The sequence below is a fragment of the Lygodium microphyllum genome, chromosome 11, assembly GCF_053477565.2.
Source record: "Lygodium microphyllum isolate KBCC chromosome 11, Lygodium_microphyllum_v1.1.10, whole genome shotgun sequence".
Classification (NCBI taxonomy): domain Eukaryota; kingdom Viridiplantae; phylum Streptophyta; class Polypodiopsida; order Schizaeales; family Lygodiaceae; genus Lygodium; species Lygodium microphyllum.
The window spans coordinates 43,706,558-43,727,316 of NC_141145.1; the positions used below are offsets into that span (position 1 = coordinate 43,706,558).

General features: G+C 41.9%; 1 protein-coding gene across 6 annotated transcripts; it reads left to right on the forward strand.

Moving 5' to 3' along the window:
• The first annotated feature begins 3,325 nt into the window (after nucleotides 1-3,325).
• Nucleotides 3,326-20,356, forward strand: LOC148028758 (RNA polymerase Rpb7 N-terminal domain-containing protein). 6 transcript variants are annotated; one of them, XR_015692323.1, is made up of 9 exons: nucleotides 3,326-3,576; nucleotides 3,683-3,778; nucleotides 3,870-3,957; nucleotides 17,434-17,509; nucleotides 17,647-17,716; nucleotides 17,801-17,890; nucleotides 19,252-19,352; nucleotides 19,460-19,633; nucleotides 19,771-20,356. XR_015692323.1 is itself a non-coding variant. In XM_087687543.1 (8 exons), exons 1-8 carry the CDS (start codon nucleotides 3,466-3,468, stop codon nucleotides 19,457-19,459), a joined length of 657 nt encoding a protein of 218 aa, XP_087543669.1. In that variant the 5' UTR covers nucleotides 3,326-3,465; the 3' UTR covers nucleotides 19,460-20,337. The 6 variants fall into 6 exon arrangements, 5 of the variants coding, with proteins under 5 accessions (XP_087543669.1, XP_087543666.1, XP_087543668.1 ...); XM_087687543.1 differs by having other exon boundaries at nucleotides 19,435-20,337; XM_087687540.1 differs by having other exon boundaries at nucleotides 19,460-20,332.
• Nucleotides 20,357-20,759: the final 403 nt, after the last annotated feature.

The window sequence follows — 20,759 nt, forward strand, 5'->3', positions numbered from 1 at the left end:
TTGACTAATCCCTGCGTTTAACGTGCCATGATGAAGCATCTTATGTTGGGGAAGAAGTTTCCTCAGTTGAAGTCAAGAGCTGAAATGCTTTCCTTTGGCTTCCCCGGGTCCTCCAAGGTCAGGGGGTCAAGTTAGCTATGGAGGTTAAACGTCCAAGATGAGAGAATGAAGCTTTTCTTGTGCACTTAGTGAAGCTGAGGTTAGAGGAAGCTGAAAGGATCAGAGGAAGCTCTAATACCATGTGGAAAATTAGAGTTTGCAGGAAGAAGAATGTGCCCAAGAGGGAGATGAGAGCTCAAAGTACAATAACAAAATCTTGCTTACTAAGTTGCTCAAAGTACAACTTGGGTACACTCTATCTCACACTTGATAGTGACCAATATAGCCTTTGCCAAGCTAGGGTTAGGGTTTCCCCTACCCCTTAAGGCCACATCCATCTGCCCTCATAGACCCTTGCTTAGGGTAAATTCCCATGCCTATATTGTAACAACAATGCAACATAAAGTCCCAATAAATGAACATTCATATACAATGCAATATAAAGTCCCATAAAATAACAAATTATGTAGAGCTCACCTAATGGCTTGTATTTCTACAAGGGTGCCATCTACCATAAATGTATTAGGTTGCCATGATTTTTTTGCATCTAACAATTGATTTCGAAAGGCTACCAACCATGCTCAAATGTCAACCACGGTGCCTAAAGATGTAATAATCTAAGCAAAAGGGATGCCATCATTCTAATGAGAGTCAAACACCAAGATGGTGTATAGGTGAAATTACAAAAGATCATTCTAGTCAACATTAATTAAATTTGTTTCTATGCACACAACAATTTCAATACAACACCTTATATTTATTGGTGCCAAAGGTGGCATCCATTGCTAGCAACACATCATCCCCATGTGTTTTTGCCATCTGTAGTTGCCAATTGGTTTGCACAACAAGCATAAATGCATGCCCTTTTGCTTCATCAAAGATCTAATTAAAAATTTTTTGACTCTTATTGCGATGACCCAATTGTGCATGCTATGTGCATCATCTTGGTCTGTTTGCAGGGCGATGCTTTCTAACTTGCTTGAAATATCCAGAATATCCCGTACTATAAGGAAAGTATCTCTTATGGTCTTCAATCTACCATCTCTAGCACCCCTCTACACTATGTGTATGTGATGTTTCAATACTTGTTGCAGGGTGAATCCTTTGTGAAGCATGTCACAAATCCATGATTGTATCTTCACTGACAACCATGGTGCAACTGCCATCCTTGCATTGGATTTTCATGTGTATAGTGTAGCATGGCATACATTTTCTTTTACATCAACATGCTAGTATTGAATATAATTCAAACAACAAATTGTGGGCCAAAGGTATAGTTGTGCAGCCACAAAATGACATTGACAACCTATAGCATAGGTTTGGAACTCAACTTTATGTTTGCTTACCTTCTAGTGGGATTTCATTATTGGTGGGTTATCACAAGCATTAGTGGGGCCAAAGTTGCACCAATACTTGTACAATAAAATAGAACATTTTGTAGCATTGCAAAAAGTATTCCACATTGGAAAAATTTGCTTAATTAGAGTATGTCGCATTGTGGTTTGGAAGTATGGATTTAGCTTGATAAGATGCATGTGACTATTTGCTATCAGACATAATAGTTTGCCATGTGTATTCTTTGATGTCCATTGCTTGCAAAAGCCAATTGGTGCATCCTCTCTTTGAGATTCACCACATAGTATGAAATCATCCAACCAATCCCTGTAGGCAATGTTTTGGACTTCAAAATTTGATGATGGATTTGTATGTGCTTCTCATTGAAAGTTCAAGGCATCAAAAAGGACTAGATGAGGGACTTTGAGCATTAAGTTTTGGATTTGTGACGATAGGGGTGGCATGCTTGACAATGATGGGAATCATGAAGAATTTTGCAAGCACCCATAAAATTTGCTTTAGTTGTGACGGATAACTTTGCTAAGGTTTTAGTTTTAAAAAGGCAACTTCAAGATAGGGCTACTTCAAAAAATGGTAGAAGTGGCAGCTTCGCAATATTGCATGGGCTTGAGGGGAATAGATGAGGGATGTTGAATGGAAAGAACTAGAGGAGGAAGACATCTTGCTGAATGAGAGGAGGGGGAGGAGACTGAAGAATGGATGTTCTTCATCAAAAGAGGGGGAATTAAAGTATTTAATTTTTGAGTTAGATAAAACGCACTTGATTTCAATTTTTAAATAAAGGTATAACAACCTCATAATGGACTCATTTATGGGGCCAGAGTATCTTTGTGAATTCCTGGCTTAATGACTTCAATGTCAACCTCACCTACATGCACATGGGATGGGTATGCATGCCATGCACGTCATCCATGGCAAATGATGAATCAAGTCCTTAATTTTGGCTTAGTTCTTTTTACATGCATGTGGGTCGTGCATGTTGCACCCTCATGCTACTTATGTGTACATGGGACAAAAAACCCCACTTGAGATATAACTTGACTCAACCCAAGGAGGTAATGAACTTCTAGACAAGCAATATATGTTCCCACACCTCATGGAGCTTTGTGTTTAAGGGCCAACCAAGCGGGTGTTGTATTGGGATGACCGGGCATTAGTGGGCATGATTGGGGTGATGACTTTAGGGGTCATGTACATGCACGACAAGAACATGTAGGCCTACTTCTAGACCTCCAAGGTGCACTTTGTGTTGTGCCCACAAAGCCAAGATGATGACACTAGCATGGTGTAGGGCATAGTGGTAGCAGGTCTCATGTTCATGCACCACTAAAAGGTAGTGGTGGTGAATGTGGCAGCCAACAAGGTATTGGAGTATCATTATAATGCCATGGAGGAATTGGAGGAGCTGGCTAAACTGCATGGTGATGATGACAAAAAATGATGGCATTTAAAATATGTATATCTCTATTTACACTATGTTTATGTCTATTTGTATAAATTTATTGCCTCCAATGTGCATCTTTTATTAAAACTATGTATGGAGATTGTTCTCTACAAAAGTGGCAAGCTTTAATTAAAAAGGGGAGGTTCAAGAAGGGGGGTAGGCTCGGGAAACCCTTTGGAAGTTTGGGGTGGGGTTTCCCGAAGCTACAACCAAACTAATAAATTAACATAGATATTGGAAGTTTTGCCAAAATATGAGAGCTGCTTCTTTATACTTTTAAAAGTTGAGAGATATTCAGATAGTTTTGTTAAAAATTAGAGGTCGCTTGACTATTTCTTTACACATAAAACCAAATATTAGTGTATAAATTCAAGACAAATCTAATTGCTATAGAAATGTCTCTCTACTAACTTTAGGCCTAATGACTACGGTTGAAATTAAAGGCCATGCTGTGCCTGCGCCAGGGATTAGATTGCACACGATTAGTGCTAATGTTCAGGAAATTGGGGAAAGGTTTTCTAGACTAGAGCGCGTGCCTGAACTCGTTTATCGGGAGGGGGTGAGACATGTTTTTCCTCTCCTCGCTTCAGGATACCATCCGCATACCTCCTCACAACCTCAGCTTGCCATTGCTGGACGCAATCCGAAGCCAAATCGAGGCCCTCTTCTTGGACAAGGCGAGTGCCTGTGTCAGCAGTCAGAGATATTTGCAGGAATCGCAGGGCTCGTCGATTCCTCTCATTGATTTTAGCATCTGTTCTTTGCACATTTTTTGTTCGGCAGGTCATCAAGGATTTGGGTCTGTGTGTCACAGTATATGACATACAATCGGTTGAAGGAGGCTTCGTATTTGCGGGTGATGGTGCTCCAACTTACACAGTAGGAATTTCATGGGCGATATTTTATGCAAACTTCGTTCTTTTGCTGTGAGAAGATACAAAGCACAACCGATTGATTAACTGATTTTCAGGTCGAATTCCGGCTAGTCATGTTTCGGCCTTTCATTGGAGAAGTGCTTATCGGAAAGTTAAAGAAATGCGACAAATCTGGGCTCTTCTGTAAGTTTCTATCACTCACTTGGCTTTTCGGTTATTTGTATGTCTTATGCAAGCATAATGGATGCAATTAATTTCATGCCGGAGGACAATCTCCTCATAAAACTCATTGGCTGTAGTTCTTATAGTACCTGCTGCAAGACTGTTAGTTAATCACCTAGTGATACCTCACCTGATATGCTCAGATGAGCCATCAAGCAGTTAAGTGAATTCAGTTGTCCTTATAACCCACTTGGTATATAACACTCTAACTTGAGTGGGGTCCAGACTCCAAAGCTTTCTAAAGTCATGTTATGTAGAAACTTTTGCTTTAAAGTACTCTGAGAGTACACAAGGCTCTTAGTGTTAGGAGTACATATTGTGCGTCATCTCCTTGCTGTGAGTGCTATCACCTGGATAGTGGGAGACGTCAAGGAGTTGTGTCATTTATTGTCCTTTTGTGGTGAGTTTGGTCAGTGATCAGAGACTTTCTTGGGTCCATCATTAAATCTTGTAGCACATTCACATGCTTGCTAATGCATGTTGTGGTCATATGGTTGGCATACAGGTTGGATTCTTGCTTTTATTCTTGGCTACTTTGGAGCTTGGGAGACTCTGTTTGGATCATGTCCATGGTTGGATATCTCTTTTAGAAGCTTTTGTTTGCTTCAGTATCAAGAGTCCAATTTGAGCTACATAAAATTTCCTTATAAATAAGCTGAAATCTGACCGTCTGTAGTATTGATCACAACCAAACCAATGCCACAAACATCATACTAGATATTGTCAGAAGTGGATGCAACAATGAAAGTGAATACATATGCTAAAATAGATTGTTGAATACAAAACAGAGAGAAAAGAAGAACACTGCAAAAGAAGAGAACTCAGAAGAATGCTCAGGAAATGGAATTCATATACCAAGACATGAGGCAGTTGCGTATAATAGTGAGTCACCAGCTGCATTGGCACTGGCACTGGCTTCTCTCTTCAATAGGATCTCTAGGTGACGAATACATTGATTGAGGAGGAGGAGCACAGAATATATAGGCAATAGATATGCTATAAGTTTAATGCTGGCTGACTAGCATTAAACTACCCTAAAATGCCACAAATAATACTCAATAAAAATGCCTAAAATATTTGACATATGCCCAACCCAATCTGGTATGCACAGACTCACACATGAGCTGACATATTTGCTAACACTCTCTCAAATCATGGGTGATCTGATACAATGCAATATACAATGATAATGTCCCATCATTGTACATACAACAATGTCTACTGCAGTAGAAACACGGATACCCAAGCAGTGGGTGTGCAAGCCACCACCAAGATGCCTTGGAGAGAACTTGATATCAATGTCGATTGTATCAGCTCTTGAAAATAGAGGAGAATCATAATAGCTCTCAATATTTGTCAACAATGTCTCACAGTAGGATACAAGACCATCTTACTAAAAAATGCCTATGTACATGCGTGACCATGGATTTCCTAGACCGCCAAAGTGTCCCCTCGTGATCTTAGACTAGAGCCAATCCCTCTCTTTGTCAAATACTAGCCCATTATGGACTTGGATGTCAATCCCAACTCCAGGATTTGTACATGCTAGACTTTAGTTGATGCGTCAGGGACGTCCCATCATGGACTTGGATGTCAATCCCAACTCCAAGATTTGTACATGCCAAACTTTAGTTGATGCGTCAGGGACATCCCTCTTTGGAACCCATGCACTTGTATACCCGTATAGATGAGTTTACTTGCCCCATCTCACCACCCTCTCACTCTCCCTCTTTGGCATTGGAGAGTTGTGGGAGATGATTGCATCACCTGTGCTAGAAAGTAGCATAGGAAGGGGCAGCCAAGCCTCCTTGCTTGGAGCAGAAGATGAGAATCCCTTTTGCACCTTGGCTTTTGCCTTGGTTGGAGGATTGGAATCGGAGTTTGAAGAGGAGGATGACTCAATGAAGGAGTCCACATCTTGCTTCTTCTTGTTGGAAGCCACTAACTCTTTATGGTCCTTTCATGGGTATCTCTTCTTACTACAATGATAACATTGGGTCTTTGACTTCTTTTTATCACCCCTCTCTAAAGCTGCAAGAGTCTCAATAGAACTAGTATAATGAGATGAAAGCATGCCATGTAGAGGCAAAGATGCCTCATGCTCAAGTAGCATGGAAGGCATATAGGTAAAACTCATAGGTGTCGAGGATGTTTGCGACATCAAAGTATTGACCTTGCCATTAAACTCTGGGGGGAGCTTGTAGAGTATTGTCCCCACAAAGATGTGCATGTGGAAGAGTAAACTGCAAGTGTCGAAGTTGGTCCTATATTTGTGTAACACGGAACAAAAATGATTGAATAGCATCCTTAGGTTTGAACTTCATTTGTTGCAACTGTCCATAAAGTGTCACAGCATGCATGGTGGAAGGTGCTTTGTACAACATCTGAAGCTTCAACCATACTTTTGGAGATTCCTATAGGACATAACCGCTGGTAGAACTTCTTTAGAAATACATCGAAGAAGAGTAGATTAAGCACATGCATTGTCCGTATCCCATGTTAGCACAACTTCCTCTTGATTGTCCCCTTCAAAATCGTTGAGAATTGGAAAAGGACGTTGAGGATTTGGAATAGCTCCACAAATAATGTACCATGATCGCTTCTACATGAAACACGATTTCATAACACTCAAAGTTACATACTCAAGGCCATGTAACTTATCATTAGTAAGAATGCATAGAGGAGCCAGTTGGAGAGGATAGAAAGAGAACATGGAGGATAGAAGATGGGCAGAGAGAGAAGACAGCCAAAGTAGTAGCAAAGACTGTACAAAATGAGAGTTCACATGTAGTGGAACCAAAAGCTAATCAGAAGATGAGGGGGACTGCTGCAAGAAGTTAAAAATACAGCCAAAAGATACCAAAAACATAAAAAATAACTTGTATACACAATTGCCCAACTAGCAGTCAAGGTCAGAAAGTCAAAAGTGCATGCAAGAATGAAAGCGAATATATATGCTGAAATAGACTGCTAAACACGAGATAGAGAGAAAAGAATATTGCAAGAGAAGAGAATTGAGAAGAATGCTCGGGAAATGGAATCCATATACCAAGACATGAGACAATCACGTACAACAGTAATAAGTGACTGTTTGTGTGGGCACTGGCATTGGCTTCCGTCGAGAAACCCTTCACCCTTCACCCGCAGTTTGCATTTTTGGGTTTCTGCGTTTTGCGTTTAGGGTTTGCAGCCCCAAAAAGGGGCGCCATCCTAGATTGACTATGCCTATTTATAGGCCACTCTCTCATTCATTCCTCACGGCTAATTCATTCAGTCCGTCACCTCTTCTCTCCAGCCTCTCCACTACCCTCATACCCCTTCAGGAGGACATTGCGGTTCGTGATTTGTGGCTGTCTTCATTATCTTCCTTGTGCTACGGCACCCTTGTTCCCTTGTATCACATTCACTCCATGATTCAGATCTTCATCATTCCATTTATCAGAGTTTCTTCTCTCTTCTCTTCTCTTCTCCATGTTTGCCGAGTTCACTTCGAGTTCCTCCTCGCCAACCCTACATTCTCGCTGGTACATCATCTTTTGACATGGTATCAGAGCTGGATCTGCTCAAACAGCGGCAAAGATCCTCCACTCCAATGAAGGCAAAGACCGGTGGCGGGTTCAGCGTCCACTTTTCTTCTTTTTCCGCTGCATCAAAATCTCGTTTTTGTAGGTTTCAGGTGTTTTCAGCTTGCTGCCCACACCCCTTTTGCGGAGGATATCGCAGTCTCAACTGTCCCTTGCTGTCATCTACAGTTTGGCACTTGTTTCCAGCCTTCCACCCGCAGTTTGCAGCTGTTTACAACAGAGCGACTATTGCTGATTACTCTCCATTCAGAAAACAATCTCGTTTTTGCAGATTTTAGGTGTTTCAGCTTGTTGCCACACCCCATTCGCGGAGGACATCTCAGCCGAAGCTGTCCATTACTGTCTCCATCAGTTGGCGCTTGATTTCCAGCCCTCTTCACGCAGTTTGGAGCTGATTTGAGTCAAGCGATTGCTGTTTGTGTGCAGACCTGGGCATATCCTTATGGTTCTCGGCACCACACAAAGTCCGACATTCGTCCTATGCATTGCATGATTTCATCATCTTTGTACTAGGGCGCTTGGGCAAGTGAACAATTTCCCCATGAGGGACACTGTCCAAGTGGCATCTACTGCACGAGCATTCTTTAACCTGTAGCATTGCATCTCCATCTCACTCCTCTTGTTCCTCTTTTTGGGCTTGGAGGGGGTGTTGAGAAACCCTTCACCCTTCACCCGCAGTTTGCGTTTTTTGCATTTCTGCATTTTGCGTTTAGGGTTTGCAGCCCCAAAAAGGGGTGCCATCCTAGATTGACTATGCCTATTTATAGGCCACTCTCTCATTCATTCCTCATGTTTGATTCATTCAGTCCGTCACCTCTTCTCTCCAGCCTCTCCACTACCCTCACACCCCTTCAGGAGGACATTGCGGATCGTGGTTCGTGGCTGTCTTCATCATCTTCCTTGTGCTACGGCACCCTTGTTCCCTTGTATCACATTCACTCCATGATTCAGATCTTCATCATTCCATTCATCAGAGTTTCTTCTCTCTTATCTTCTCTTCTCCATGTTTTCCGAGTTCACACCAAGTTCCTCCCCACCAACCCTATTGTCTCGTTGGTACGTCATCTTTTGACAGCTTCTCCCTCCAACAGGATCTCTAGGTGATGAATACATTGACTAAGGAGAAGGAGCATATAATATATGTGCAATAAATATGCCATAAGTAACAGCTAGTCAGCCAGCATTAAATGTTGACTGACTAGCATCAATATGCCCTAAAATGCCATAAATAATGCATAATAAAAATGCCTAAAATATCTGACATGTGCCCAACCCAATTTGGCATGCATAGACTCACACATGAGTTGACATATTTGCTGATAGATACCCCACTATCAAAATACCATGTATGTTGTGTTTCTATAGCATTAAATGCTGAATCAACCATAGATATGTCATAGCTGCAAGTTAGAAATGCATAGTCTTCAACCAAGTTGGTTGTAGCATCATCATCTAAAGATTGAGTGGCTGATGTTTCATGGATAGCCAAACCGGAGTCCTCCTTTGCTAACCTCTTTTGGCATTCGTCTATGTAATGGCCAGGCTTTTTGCAATAGTGGCATTACTCTTTTTTTTCCCTTTGTTTGTATCTTGGGCAGCCTTGCTAGATGGCCTCCCACATTAGCTTTAGGCTGATTTTTCACCTGTTGCTTGCCTTTGCCCTTGCTTTTATACGTAGAGAGCATAGCTATATCACTTGATCTCATAGCCGCATTCTTTCAAGTCGGTTCCTTTTGCAAACAAGAGGCACGTTAACTCCACGAATGTGAGGGATTGTTGTGCCCCCTCTAAAGACAAATTCAATGAAGTGTGAAAACCAAGATAAGACTATGGAAGAGAGTTCAGGGTGATGTTGACCATCTCCTCATCGGTCATCACCCCAAAAGGAAAGAAGGACAGAATGTTTACGTTGGATGCAGACATGCTTGAATTGAGTGCAGCAATGTTTGCACATGGGACCGGTGTAGTTGCAGATATTGATATCTGGCATAAACGCATTGGTCATGTTAATGTACAATGACTTAAATCAATGCAAGCCTAAAATATTGTTGCAGGATTACCTAAATTCAAGGTTGCAGAAATGCATAAGGTATGTGAAGCCTGTCAATTTGGAAAACAGGCAAGGAAACCATTTCCTAGACATGTTCAAGAGAGTAAGAAGCCATTGGAATTAATCCACTCTGATGTGTGGACTACTAAAGCTGCATCTCTTGGAGGCTGTCATTATTTTGTCACTTTTATTGATGACTATAGCAGAAAAGTTTGGGTGTATTTTATGAAAAAGAAAAGTGAAGTTTTTGGGCATTTCAAAACTCTTAAAGCTATGGTTGAAAAAGAAACAGGCCTGCAAATAAAATGCCTAAGGTCAGATGGAGGGGGAGAGTATCTCTCAAATGAGTTTGCAAGGTTCTTGCAGGAGCATGGCATAAAGCAGCAATATTCATGTAGTCATACCCCACAACAAAATGGAATTGCAGAAAGGAAAAACAGGCATATTGCATGCTCAACGAAAAAGACTTGCCAGATTTTTACTGGGCTGAAGCTAAATGTGATTGATGATGTAGATGCACATAATGGTAATGCTGCACAGAATTCACAGCAGCAGTCACAAAATATTAGTGGACCTGGAGCGTCCTCTAGCAGTGGTTCACATTCTTCGCCATGGACAGGCAGATTGAGATCAGGAGAATCTTCTCAAAGTAATGTAGATAGTGGTATGCAGGTATCACGAAAAGGAAAAGAGAAGGTAGATCAGCCCATGTTGGATGTGAATGCAGGTCACTCTTATGTGGATGGTGAATCCAATGGCTCAGAACAGAGCATTGATGATGAGTTGGGTATTCCTTCTATTGTTACACTCGGAGTAAGGAAGACCAGGGATGTTTTGAGAGCACCTGGGAGTGAACCTACTTTGCGCAGGTCTATCAGAGCTAGGTATCCTGTGGATAGGCTGAAATATGATGGATTTACAGCCATTCACTATGCCTATATGGTCAAAGTGATACGTGAACCAGAACCCACTTCTTTTGAGCAAGCCATGGGAAAAGAAAAATGGGAGAAAGCCATGGATGAAGAAATAGATGCCTTGGAAGCAGCTACATGGGAATTTGTACCTTTCCCTAAAGATAAGAATGCAATTGGTTGTAAGTGGGTTTATAAGGTGAAGCACAATGCAGATGGTTCTGTAAACAGATACAAGGCAAGATTAGTAGTCAAGGGGTATGCATAAACATATGGGATTGATTATGAAGAAACATTCAGTCCAGTTGCAAGGATGGCAACCGTAAGAGCAGTCATTGCTATGGCTGCATCAAAGGGATGGTCTTTACATCAGATGGATGTAAATAATGCCTTCTTGCATGGTGATTTGCAAGAAGAGGTCTATATGGAGCAGCCACAAGGTTATGTGCATGCTATTCATCCTGAGTTTGTTTGTAGGTTGAAGAAAGCCTTGTATGGCTTGAAGCAAGCATCTAGAGCATGGTCTGACAAGATATGACAGTATCTTGTCACTATTGGCTTTCAGATTTCCAAGGCAGATTTTTCACTTTATGTGAGAAAAACAGAGAAAGGTATTATGTTGCTTGTCATTTATGTTGATGATTTGATTATCATAGGTGATAGTGATGAAGATATCCTTCATGTGAAAATGCTATTGAAGCAGAAGTTTGAGATGAAGGATTTGGGAGAGCTGCGTTATTTCTTGGGCATTGAGGTGATTAGATTACCAAGTGGGATATGGCTCTTGCAGAGGCAGTATGGATTGGATATGCTGCCCAAATATGGGATGACAGGCTGTAAGCCTATTTCAGTTCCTTTGGAGCAGAATGTGAAGCTGAGTGCAGATGCAGGTGAGCTTCTCGAAGACCCCTACTATGTACAGACGCATAGTAGGAAGTTTGATTTATATGACTATTACCAGGCCAGATTTGAGCTATGCTGTTGGATTGGCAAGTCAGTTTATACAGGCTCCAAGGAAACCACATTTGGATGCGACTAGACACATACTCAGGTATGTGAAGTCCACATTGCAGTATGGACTATTTTATGAGACTGGGGTTCAGATACAGTTGCATGGATACACTGATGCTGATTGGGCTGATAGTATTTCTGATAGACGATCTACCAGTGGATATGTGTTCTCTTTTGGGAGTGTTGCAATCACTTGGAGCAGCAGGAAACAACCTACAGTTGCCTTGTCGAGCACAGAGACTGAGTACAGGGGTGCAGCAATGGCTGCATGTGAGGTAGCTTGGTTGCATAAGCTACTTTATGATATGCATCAGTCTACAGATGGGACAGTTGTCATTTATTGTGACAACATGAGTAGTATACACTTGGCAAATAACCCAGTCTATCATGCTAGAACAAAGCACATTGAGGTGCATTATCACTATGTGCGGGAGAGGGTTTTACTAGGTCTTATTGATCTAGTTTATGTCAGCACAGAGGATCAGGTAGCTGACATATTCACGAAGGCATTGGGTGCAGAGAAGCTGCACAAGTTCAGAGACCTGCTTGGTGTGCAGGAATTGGGATTGAGCTCGAGGGGGAGTGTTGAGATATCGAGCTCCACTCGTGATATGCCAGGGTGACCATTGTGCATTTATGTCACCAACTTGTCAGTTGCAGATGCGGTTGGTACACCGCCCATGAATAATAGCTAGATGACAGCTATCCTTATCTACTCTAGTTCGTGGCTCAGTTAGTATGCCACCTTAGTTAGTTGAGTTTGGTTTGAGACCCATATATAGGGTTCCTTCTATTTCTATGTACTTGAGTTCTTTTGGCTTACACAACTAAGAAGAGGAAAACCGTTTTTAGCCTCCACCTGTGTGTGTATTCCCCCATTGTGCAAGCAAAAAAGCTATAAGTGAGACTCATTTCTTCTCTTCCACAATCTTGACAAGCAGATGGATGGAGTGACACACGCCATAGGTCCATACATGGCATTGTCGCATATTCTCGTGGAGATGTATACTTTATTGGTAGTCATGATGCTTTAAAGACTGGAAAGAGTGCAGATGTATTGGGATCCGAGTGGTGCGAGGCAGTGCAGGCTGTTGGGGCAGAAAATGTAGTGCAGTTTGTGGCAGATGGTGAACCTACAAATAGGGCAGCAGGAAACATTTTAATGGCAATGTATCCACATATCACCTTTAGTCCATGCATGGCGCGTGGCTTGAATAACTTGTTGAAGGATATTGGGGATTTGGCCATGGATTGCATCTCTTGTTACGAAAGGCAACAAGATTATCACATTTATATGTAATTATCAGTACTTGCATGTTGAGTTTCGCAAGAGAAGTGACAAAGAACTTCTCAAATACTCGGATACATGATTTGCATATAACTTTCTTATGCTTGGTCGATTGCACTATTGCAAAGGTATAATTAGGGAGCTATTTGCTAGTGATGAGTATGAAATTTGGATTGGGGCTGCCACTGCTACAGCTGTGTTATGCAATGCATGTCTCTGATAGAGATTTTTGGGATGAGGTGAATCGCACCAACCAAATGGTTGATCCTATTATGCACATGTTGAGGCTTGCAGATGGCATGGATCCATGCATTGGAAAGATCTATGAAGGTATGGATCGCATGATTGAGAGGTTGGAGAGTTTGGGAGTGATGCATCAGTAGATGGAATGAGTATGACTCTTCTATGCATGCTGCAGCATATGTGCTTGATCCTGAGTTTCAAGGAAAGATGCAAGAAAGAGACCTTGAGGTGGTCAAGGCTTGGAACACATTGCTTGCCAGGCTTTATCCTAGCCGTGAAATGCAGCTCAAAAGGAAACCCTCTTGGGTGGAGATAGTCCACTTGGGGGGCTATCAAAGCCACATGGTCGCCGCTACCATTGCACTTGCTATAGGCCCCGCCACCGTACGAAGTGCCCGACTGTTCAGAAATGTACCAATCTGAAGATTTCCTCAATGCCGTCTTACATGCTGCCCAATGTTGCTCTTTGATGTGCTAGGATTGGTCACCTTGTGTCAAGGAAGAAGTTCTTAGTTGAAGCGAGGAGTTGAAATTCTCTCCTTTGGCTCCCCCAGGTCCTCCAAGGTCAGGGGGTCAAGCTAGCTATGGAGTTTGAAGGTCTAAGATGAGAGAAATGAAGATTTATATTGGGGCTTTTATGGTGGGAGGACTACGAGGCAGGATCTCTAGAGTTGGAGAGTTTGGCTATTCGTATTCTTAGCCAAACAGTTAGCTCTTCTTGTTTAGAGTAACTATGGAGCTCATTCAATCACATTCACTCAAAGAAGAGGAATCGTCTTGGTACAAGTTTATGTGAGCTCCAATCTTCGCTTGCTAGCTCGTATGAATGAGAGCGCTTAAGCCTTAGTAGCTAGCCTTTTGGAACTTTAAGAGTATTGACTTGGAAATTGGGGCTCTTGTAACTTGGATCTTTAGACTTTAAAGTTTAGTGCATATTTTGTGTCTTTGCAATGTACACTTGTTGGACTTATGCAACATTGTTGATTACAATGTTGAATCATGAATGCGACAATTTATTTCTGATTACAATGTTTTGAATGTTTATTATTGATGAAACTTGATTATTATGTCTCTAATTTCACCAATTATGGTTGATATGATATCTCTCTCTAAATTCTAAGACTTAAGTGTTGATTCTCTCTCTCTCTCTCTCTCTCTCTCTCTCTATATATATATATATATATATATATATATATATATATATATATATATATATATATGCCGTTCCCGTTCCCTAACTTTGGGCGTTCCCCCCTGTTCCAAGGGGTCCCGTTCCCCGTTCCTGGTAACTATGGTCTTGCTTCTTACTGACTCCCTCACTCTCTACTCTGTACTCTCCATCTCTCATTGTGCATATCTCAGCTCCGCACTTTGTCTCGATCCTCGCGCCCACGACAACAGGCAGATGGTTATGTATTGGGTGGAGGCTATTTTGTTTCGGTTAGAAGCAACAATGGGCCATAACAATTGCATTCCAGCAGGAAGGGCAGTAAGAAGCTATGTTTTGAGGGCTAGATGATGGAAGTGATGTTGTTTGATGTCTGCAGCAGTTGTGGTAGCTGTGGATGATGTGGTGGCAGTCCAAGATCTGTTGTGGCAGCAGCAAGGGCAGCTGTAAATGATGTGGTGCAGTCTAGGAACAGTCATGGCAGCTCTAGAGGATGTGGCGGCAGTCCAAAAGCAGTCATGGCAGTAATAAGGGCAGCTGCCAGTCTCTAGAGCAGGTTAGGGCAGCAACAAGGGTGATTGGTAGGTAGTGTGCGGACTGCAGGCAGCTGCATGCTGATGTGGCATGATGAATACTGATGGATGGAATAATGGGGTGTCAAAAATAATAGGTATGCTCTAATATCATGCCAAAATAGGTGACACTGCAGAGAGACATTAGGGTTTGCGGGGAGTAACAGAGAGAGTGTACGGAAAACATTGAGAGAGAAGAGAAACTCAGAAACACGAAAAACACGGTGATAATGTACTGAATCATGCTATGAGAAGAAAAGCTGATACAGCGGAGCCGAAGCTCAGAAGATAACTACACTGTCTTATCTAAATCAAGCGGCAACATCTGAGGGAAATTTGCACAGTGAAGGGAGAAAAATGCAGTCCTCGAGGGAGTGGGCTATTGAAGTAATCATTGGAAGGTGAAAGACAACTGTCGAGGAAGTGAATTGCAGTCCTCTGATGTGGTCATAGATGTGGAAGATGATTACTAGTTGTAAAGGGAGCGAACTGCAGTTCTCTGAAGGCGGGGAGTGAACTAGGCAGCAAAACGCAAATCCTAGAGTGTTGGAATTGTCAAACGAGGGAGAGTAGCCTAGATGTTGACGCCAGGTGGATAATGATGATGCCAGATGATGGAGGATGAGCTCGGCTGCAAAAACGCATGTCCCAACAACCTTTGTGACAGACGAGTGATGCTAGGTGATGGAGGAGAAGCTAGGCTGCAAAAACGCAGGTCCTAGCAGCCCCTGTGATAGATGAGTGATGAAATCACTGACTCTAGGTGATGGAGACTGTTGCTAGAGGCTAGGACAGTAATGCCAACTTGGAGATGATGATGCCAGCTAAGAAGATGACCTCTGGATTGAAAAATGCAAGTGAAGGTGGAGCATGATGGAAAAGGGGTTGACACCAAACAAATGATAGTGATGTTAGGTGGAAGATGCTCCAAGCGCAAGGCCTAATGATGGAATAGGGTGCTTGAAGCAGAAGCGGAAGGGTGAAGGCAGCCATGAGCCATGAACCGCAATGTCCTCATGAAGGGGTGTGAGGGTAGTGGAAGGGGTTGGTGAGAGAAGGGAAGTGGTGGTGGTAACCGAAGAAGGTGGTCAAGAATGAGTTAAGAGAGAGGTGGAATGAATGAAGTGATTGTCTATTTATAGGCATAAGTTGTCTAGGGTGGCGCACCACTGTGTGGGCGCCCACTGAAAAAGTGGCCAAAATGTGGACACCGGCCCTTTTTGGGGCTGTCAGTGTGAAACCCTAAATGAAGTGTGCAAACTGAAGAATTGGTTTCTCAACATGGGGATCATGGGACAATAAATGGTTCCTCTTGTGAAGATATACTAGTTTTTGCATGGAGAAAACACAAAATCTATGAACACGACTAAAACATGATTACTTAGACAAAAACACAAAAACCACAAATAGAGGAAAGAAAACTCTGAAGTAAATAAATGAATGCTGTAAATGGATGAAAGTGTGTACAAGATGCTCAAAGCCATAGCTGTCCAACAGCTGGTGACTCTTGTGGGAGCAGTCGGAGAGTGATGTCCACTCAGAGAGGGATCGCGAGGCCTGTAACCACCAGTCAAAGCTGAGATGATGCTGAAAATGGAAGGGTAGCAGCCTGGAAACCAAAACACAGCAGTTTTGTTGCTGGGGCTGGTAAACACAGCAATGTTCTGGTTGAAAAGGAATGCTGCTTTTCACATGCAGCAGCAGAGAGCTGAGCGACAGTTGGGAGAGTGGTAACTGATGCAGGGTGGCGCCTGCACTGCTGCAAATACAGGATGGTTTAGATGCCTGTGAAGCTGAACAGCAGGGCGGCCTACTGAAATTGAAAACACAGTAGTCTAAGGCATCAGGAACAGGTTGCCAGCTGATTTGGCAGTAGTGGCAAACTGTAGACAGGTCGCTGGGTGCTGAGGGAGATGTGGCAGCAGTTGGAGGAGTGATTGCTGGCTGCACGGTTAGGACAGTTGATGGTTGGAACTTACAAAAAAGGATGGGGTAAATGGCTGGCCAGGGTCCTACTTATAGATGTGGCTCCTCCCAAAGTTTGGCTGATTGCTTGTGAGACAAAAATTTGGTAATTTTTGAGTTTTGGGGCTGTTTTAATGAGATTATTAAGGTTTACTGAGAAATGTTCTTTTTGAGCTTAATATTTACCCCCCTTTTTATAGATCTTTTGTGTGTGTGTGTGTTTTTTTTTTTGGGGGGGGGGGGGAGTTTTAGTGTACAAGTTACAACTGTAATTCAAGCAACTAAATCTGGCCTTTTTGGGCAGTTCTCAAAGGAATAAATTGGGCCATTTAATGAACATTGTGTTGTGTCTAATTCAGCCTTGCTTGACAACCCAACGGGATTGTCTCTCAACCTGAGACCTTGTTTTTAGCTCAGTCGTACTTTGGACTAGCTTGATATGCATTACGAGTGTATGATGCTTATCATTAAACACGTTTGTTGCAGACATCTGAATCAACAGTAACTCGTAACGCTTCCACATCTATTGAACACATGCTATTCATGACTGTTGACTGAGCATTGTTCCAAGATTCACATGGTGATGGGTTTTGTAATTGATTGATCGACTGAGTTTTAAGTTCAAGGTTTTGCCTGATTCTGCAGTTTGTTTGACAGTGTCACTTGGCTTTTTTGATGATATTCACGTGCCAGAGCATCTTCTCCAACGGCCATCAAAATTGTACGGCTTCCAACCTATATAAAGGATATGCAGGATTTACAGACCACATTAGCCATTGGTTCTCCTCATCTTTAGTGGCATGTGTTTCTTGTGGGGTGTATTTCACTGAAGCAAGTCATTTCCTTGTAATGCTGTAGTGATGAAGAGGAAAATCTGTGGGTATGGAATTATCAAGGGACAGACATGTTTATGGATCTGGAGGAAGAGGTTTGTGTTTTCCAATCTGATTGTTTGCTGCACTTTGTATGCACAGATGCATATAGAATGTACCAAATTATTTTGGTGTATCAGGTCCGTTTCAGAGTTGAACAAGTGAAGTATCAACCTTTGCCGATTGAGCAAGAGCCCAATGCAAAGCCATTCGCACCCATGGAAATAACAGTAAGTGTTTTACTTATCTGTCCTCCATGTTAATTTCAAAACTCGAGAACTAAAATCTCCAAAAATCTCATGATACTAGTGTTTTGGCTTTGCCTTTCCACTATGCATTGTTCCTTCTGCATTATGTTGAAAAGGTAGGATGTTAACACATACGGGATGAAACAAAGCTGTATGCTGTGCATATGCTTATCATCATCTCTTGGTTGTGAGCCCTAAAATAAGTCAGTGGTGACACTACAGAGCTTTGAAACTTGTACTCCATTGGTTTGGTCACTTAAGTCAATCATGGCTAGTTGAATAATACTAAGGGTTTTCTATGAGCCTAGTGCTTTTCTATTCCTGGCTTTGTGGCCCAAACACCACATGTGGTTTTGTAGCAGCCTTTCTCACAATAACACACCACTTACTTGCGCATTGCACTCGCTCATGGCTGTCAACTTGTATCTTGCTCTTTCCATCTAAGGAGTTCCATGGCTTCATGCGTTCATCCTTCTATCACTGCATCCTCTGAGATGACATGTCCTGCTACCACAGCACAAGAATCTGAAAGTTCCTAGTGAGAGAAGATGACAGAAATTGTCTTGGAGCAAAAAAGGGGCCAAGGGGTGCACAGAGCCATATGTGTTGTGAAGTATACCTTAAATTAGAGGTGGTAAGTAATGGTGTGTTGATGGTAGACTAGGGGCCATTTGTAATGATGAAGGAAGATCTCTAAGTGATCGAGCATGTGGATGACTTAGGCAGGTAAGAATTTTGATAGACCCTGCTATCATGTAGCAAGGGGCTGTGACTTTTGGGAGTGCATGGGTGGTGGTCATATGAAAAGCCACAGGAGAGCCTTCAACAACAGTTGAGTTAATGTAGTGGTAATTATCTTAAATAATGAGGAGGTCAATGGTTTAAGTTTGCCCAATTCCACACATACTTGCACTTGTTTTTCACACCTTTTAACCCAGTGCTTAAAAAATGTGATTCAACAAAAGCATAGTGTATGCTGTCTAAGAGTGTGCACATGAATGTACAAAAGAATCCGTGTTGGACTGGAACCCACTTGAGGTCTTTAAGGACAGAAGTGGGAGCTAAAGAACTACCACAATTTAAAGAGGAGAGTTTGACACAATTGTTATCTCTAGGCGGTGTAAAAAGTGGGCTGCAAGAGGGCAGAAAATTGAAATACGAGTTGCATATATTAGGAAGGTTGCATGTCATGTGGCATGAAAACTGCCTGCCTAATTACAATGCAAGTGATACTAGATAGAAATTGTTGTTACAAATACATGAAGTGTAATACTTTCTTGACTAGAAATGGTTTGGTTCTGCATTAAAGAACTTGAACGTTTGAAGAACCTGCGATTGTGCAGGATTCTTTATTATTTTGTTTGGCTGGTTGGCTTGCCTTCATTTGCACAGCTGTGAGAGTAGAATTCAATCCACAAGGATTAAGTTTCCTCCTCAACACTCTGTAAGGGCTAGTTCTACCAAGATTTTCTATCCTTCTTAATCGATTTACTGATTACATACATCATAATGCTCAATAACTCCAGGGTGTCATCAATGCGGATGGTTTAGGACTGGTTTCGTGGTGGAGCTAACGGACACGTCATAATCAAAGGAGTTGATTTGGACAACAGACCGGAGTTGTGAAGTGACTCTTTTCAATATCTGAAGCATCTGTACAAGCCGTGACACCCCTAAAGTCATGTTTTTAAACCATGCAAATTGCTGATGTCAGAAGTGGTTCAGGTAAGCTTTGCAAATTCGCTTCCACATTATTGGACCATTGGGCTTTTAACTTGAAAGGAAGCTGAAGAAAATTAAGAGCAGCTTGTTCAAATGGATTGATGGGGTCTACATTGTTGTTCTAACATATGGTACGCCAGTTTATAGGTTGCAATCATATGCAAAGACTGTTTCTATATAACATGCAAAGCTTAAACAAGGGGTGGGCAAAGACTGGCCATCTGCTTGTGCAAGCTCCTTTCTTGTAACCTTTTAGTTTTTGGAAAAACAGATTTTGACCCATGCAAATTGGCGTGGTCATAATAGCAAAATTTCTCTGGTCCATGACAAGAAATTGTGCTCTATGAAGGTGCTGTTCTGTGAGAAGTAGGTTGTGCAGCAAGCAATGCTTTCTATTTCTGGGTAAGCATTGTTTGAGAGTCAACATTTGCCTTGTCCGCGGGCAATCTTTTCAGAGTGGGCAAATTTGTATTCCAATCTGATCTGATACCAAAGCAGAGCCTCTTAGTTGTTTCTTGTATGTCCAATGTATTCATCGAAGTCTGCAATACTGTGTTTAATGTTGAAAATGCCTGCCCTCGGAAGATCTTCAATAGGTGACCCCTTTTAGGATACTTGATGTTCAAGCGATGTAATTAACTTTAGGATCATATCTTTTAGAGCACTTCTTGAGATGCAATTGATGTGATATTTTAGACCTTCGTAGGAGCTCAAGACCAGAGTGAACGAACCATATCAATTGAACCAAAAATCCCAATGTTCAATTCGTGTCATTAACTTTAGGATCCTATACATGTTTTAGAGTAAGTTGGGATCTTTGGTTTACTCTCGTCTTGGTAACTCTATGCAATTGCCAAGCATCTTTAAAAGGGAAAACTAATCTGGAAGTGTGGTCAGTTTAATCCATTAGCATTAGTAACAAAATTCAGCTTTTTTTGAGGGGCCTTAAAGTAGTGGAAACCACACAAATTTCAAGACGGTCTAAATTTATAAACAAGTAGTGTTAGTGGCCAATTTCATACCTCAAAGATCCACATGTTTCCAAATGGATGATAGATAATTAATCTCTTCTTTAACATGCTTTGAAAACTTTGAAGTTTTATTGTGTTAAGTTGTAGACATTTCTTCA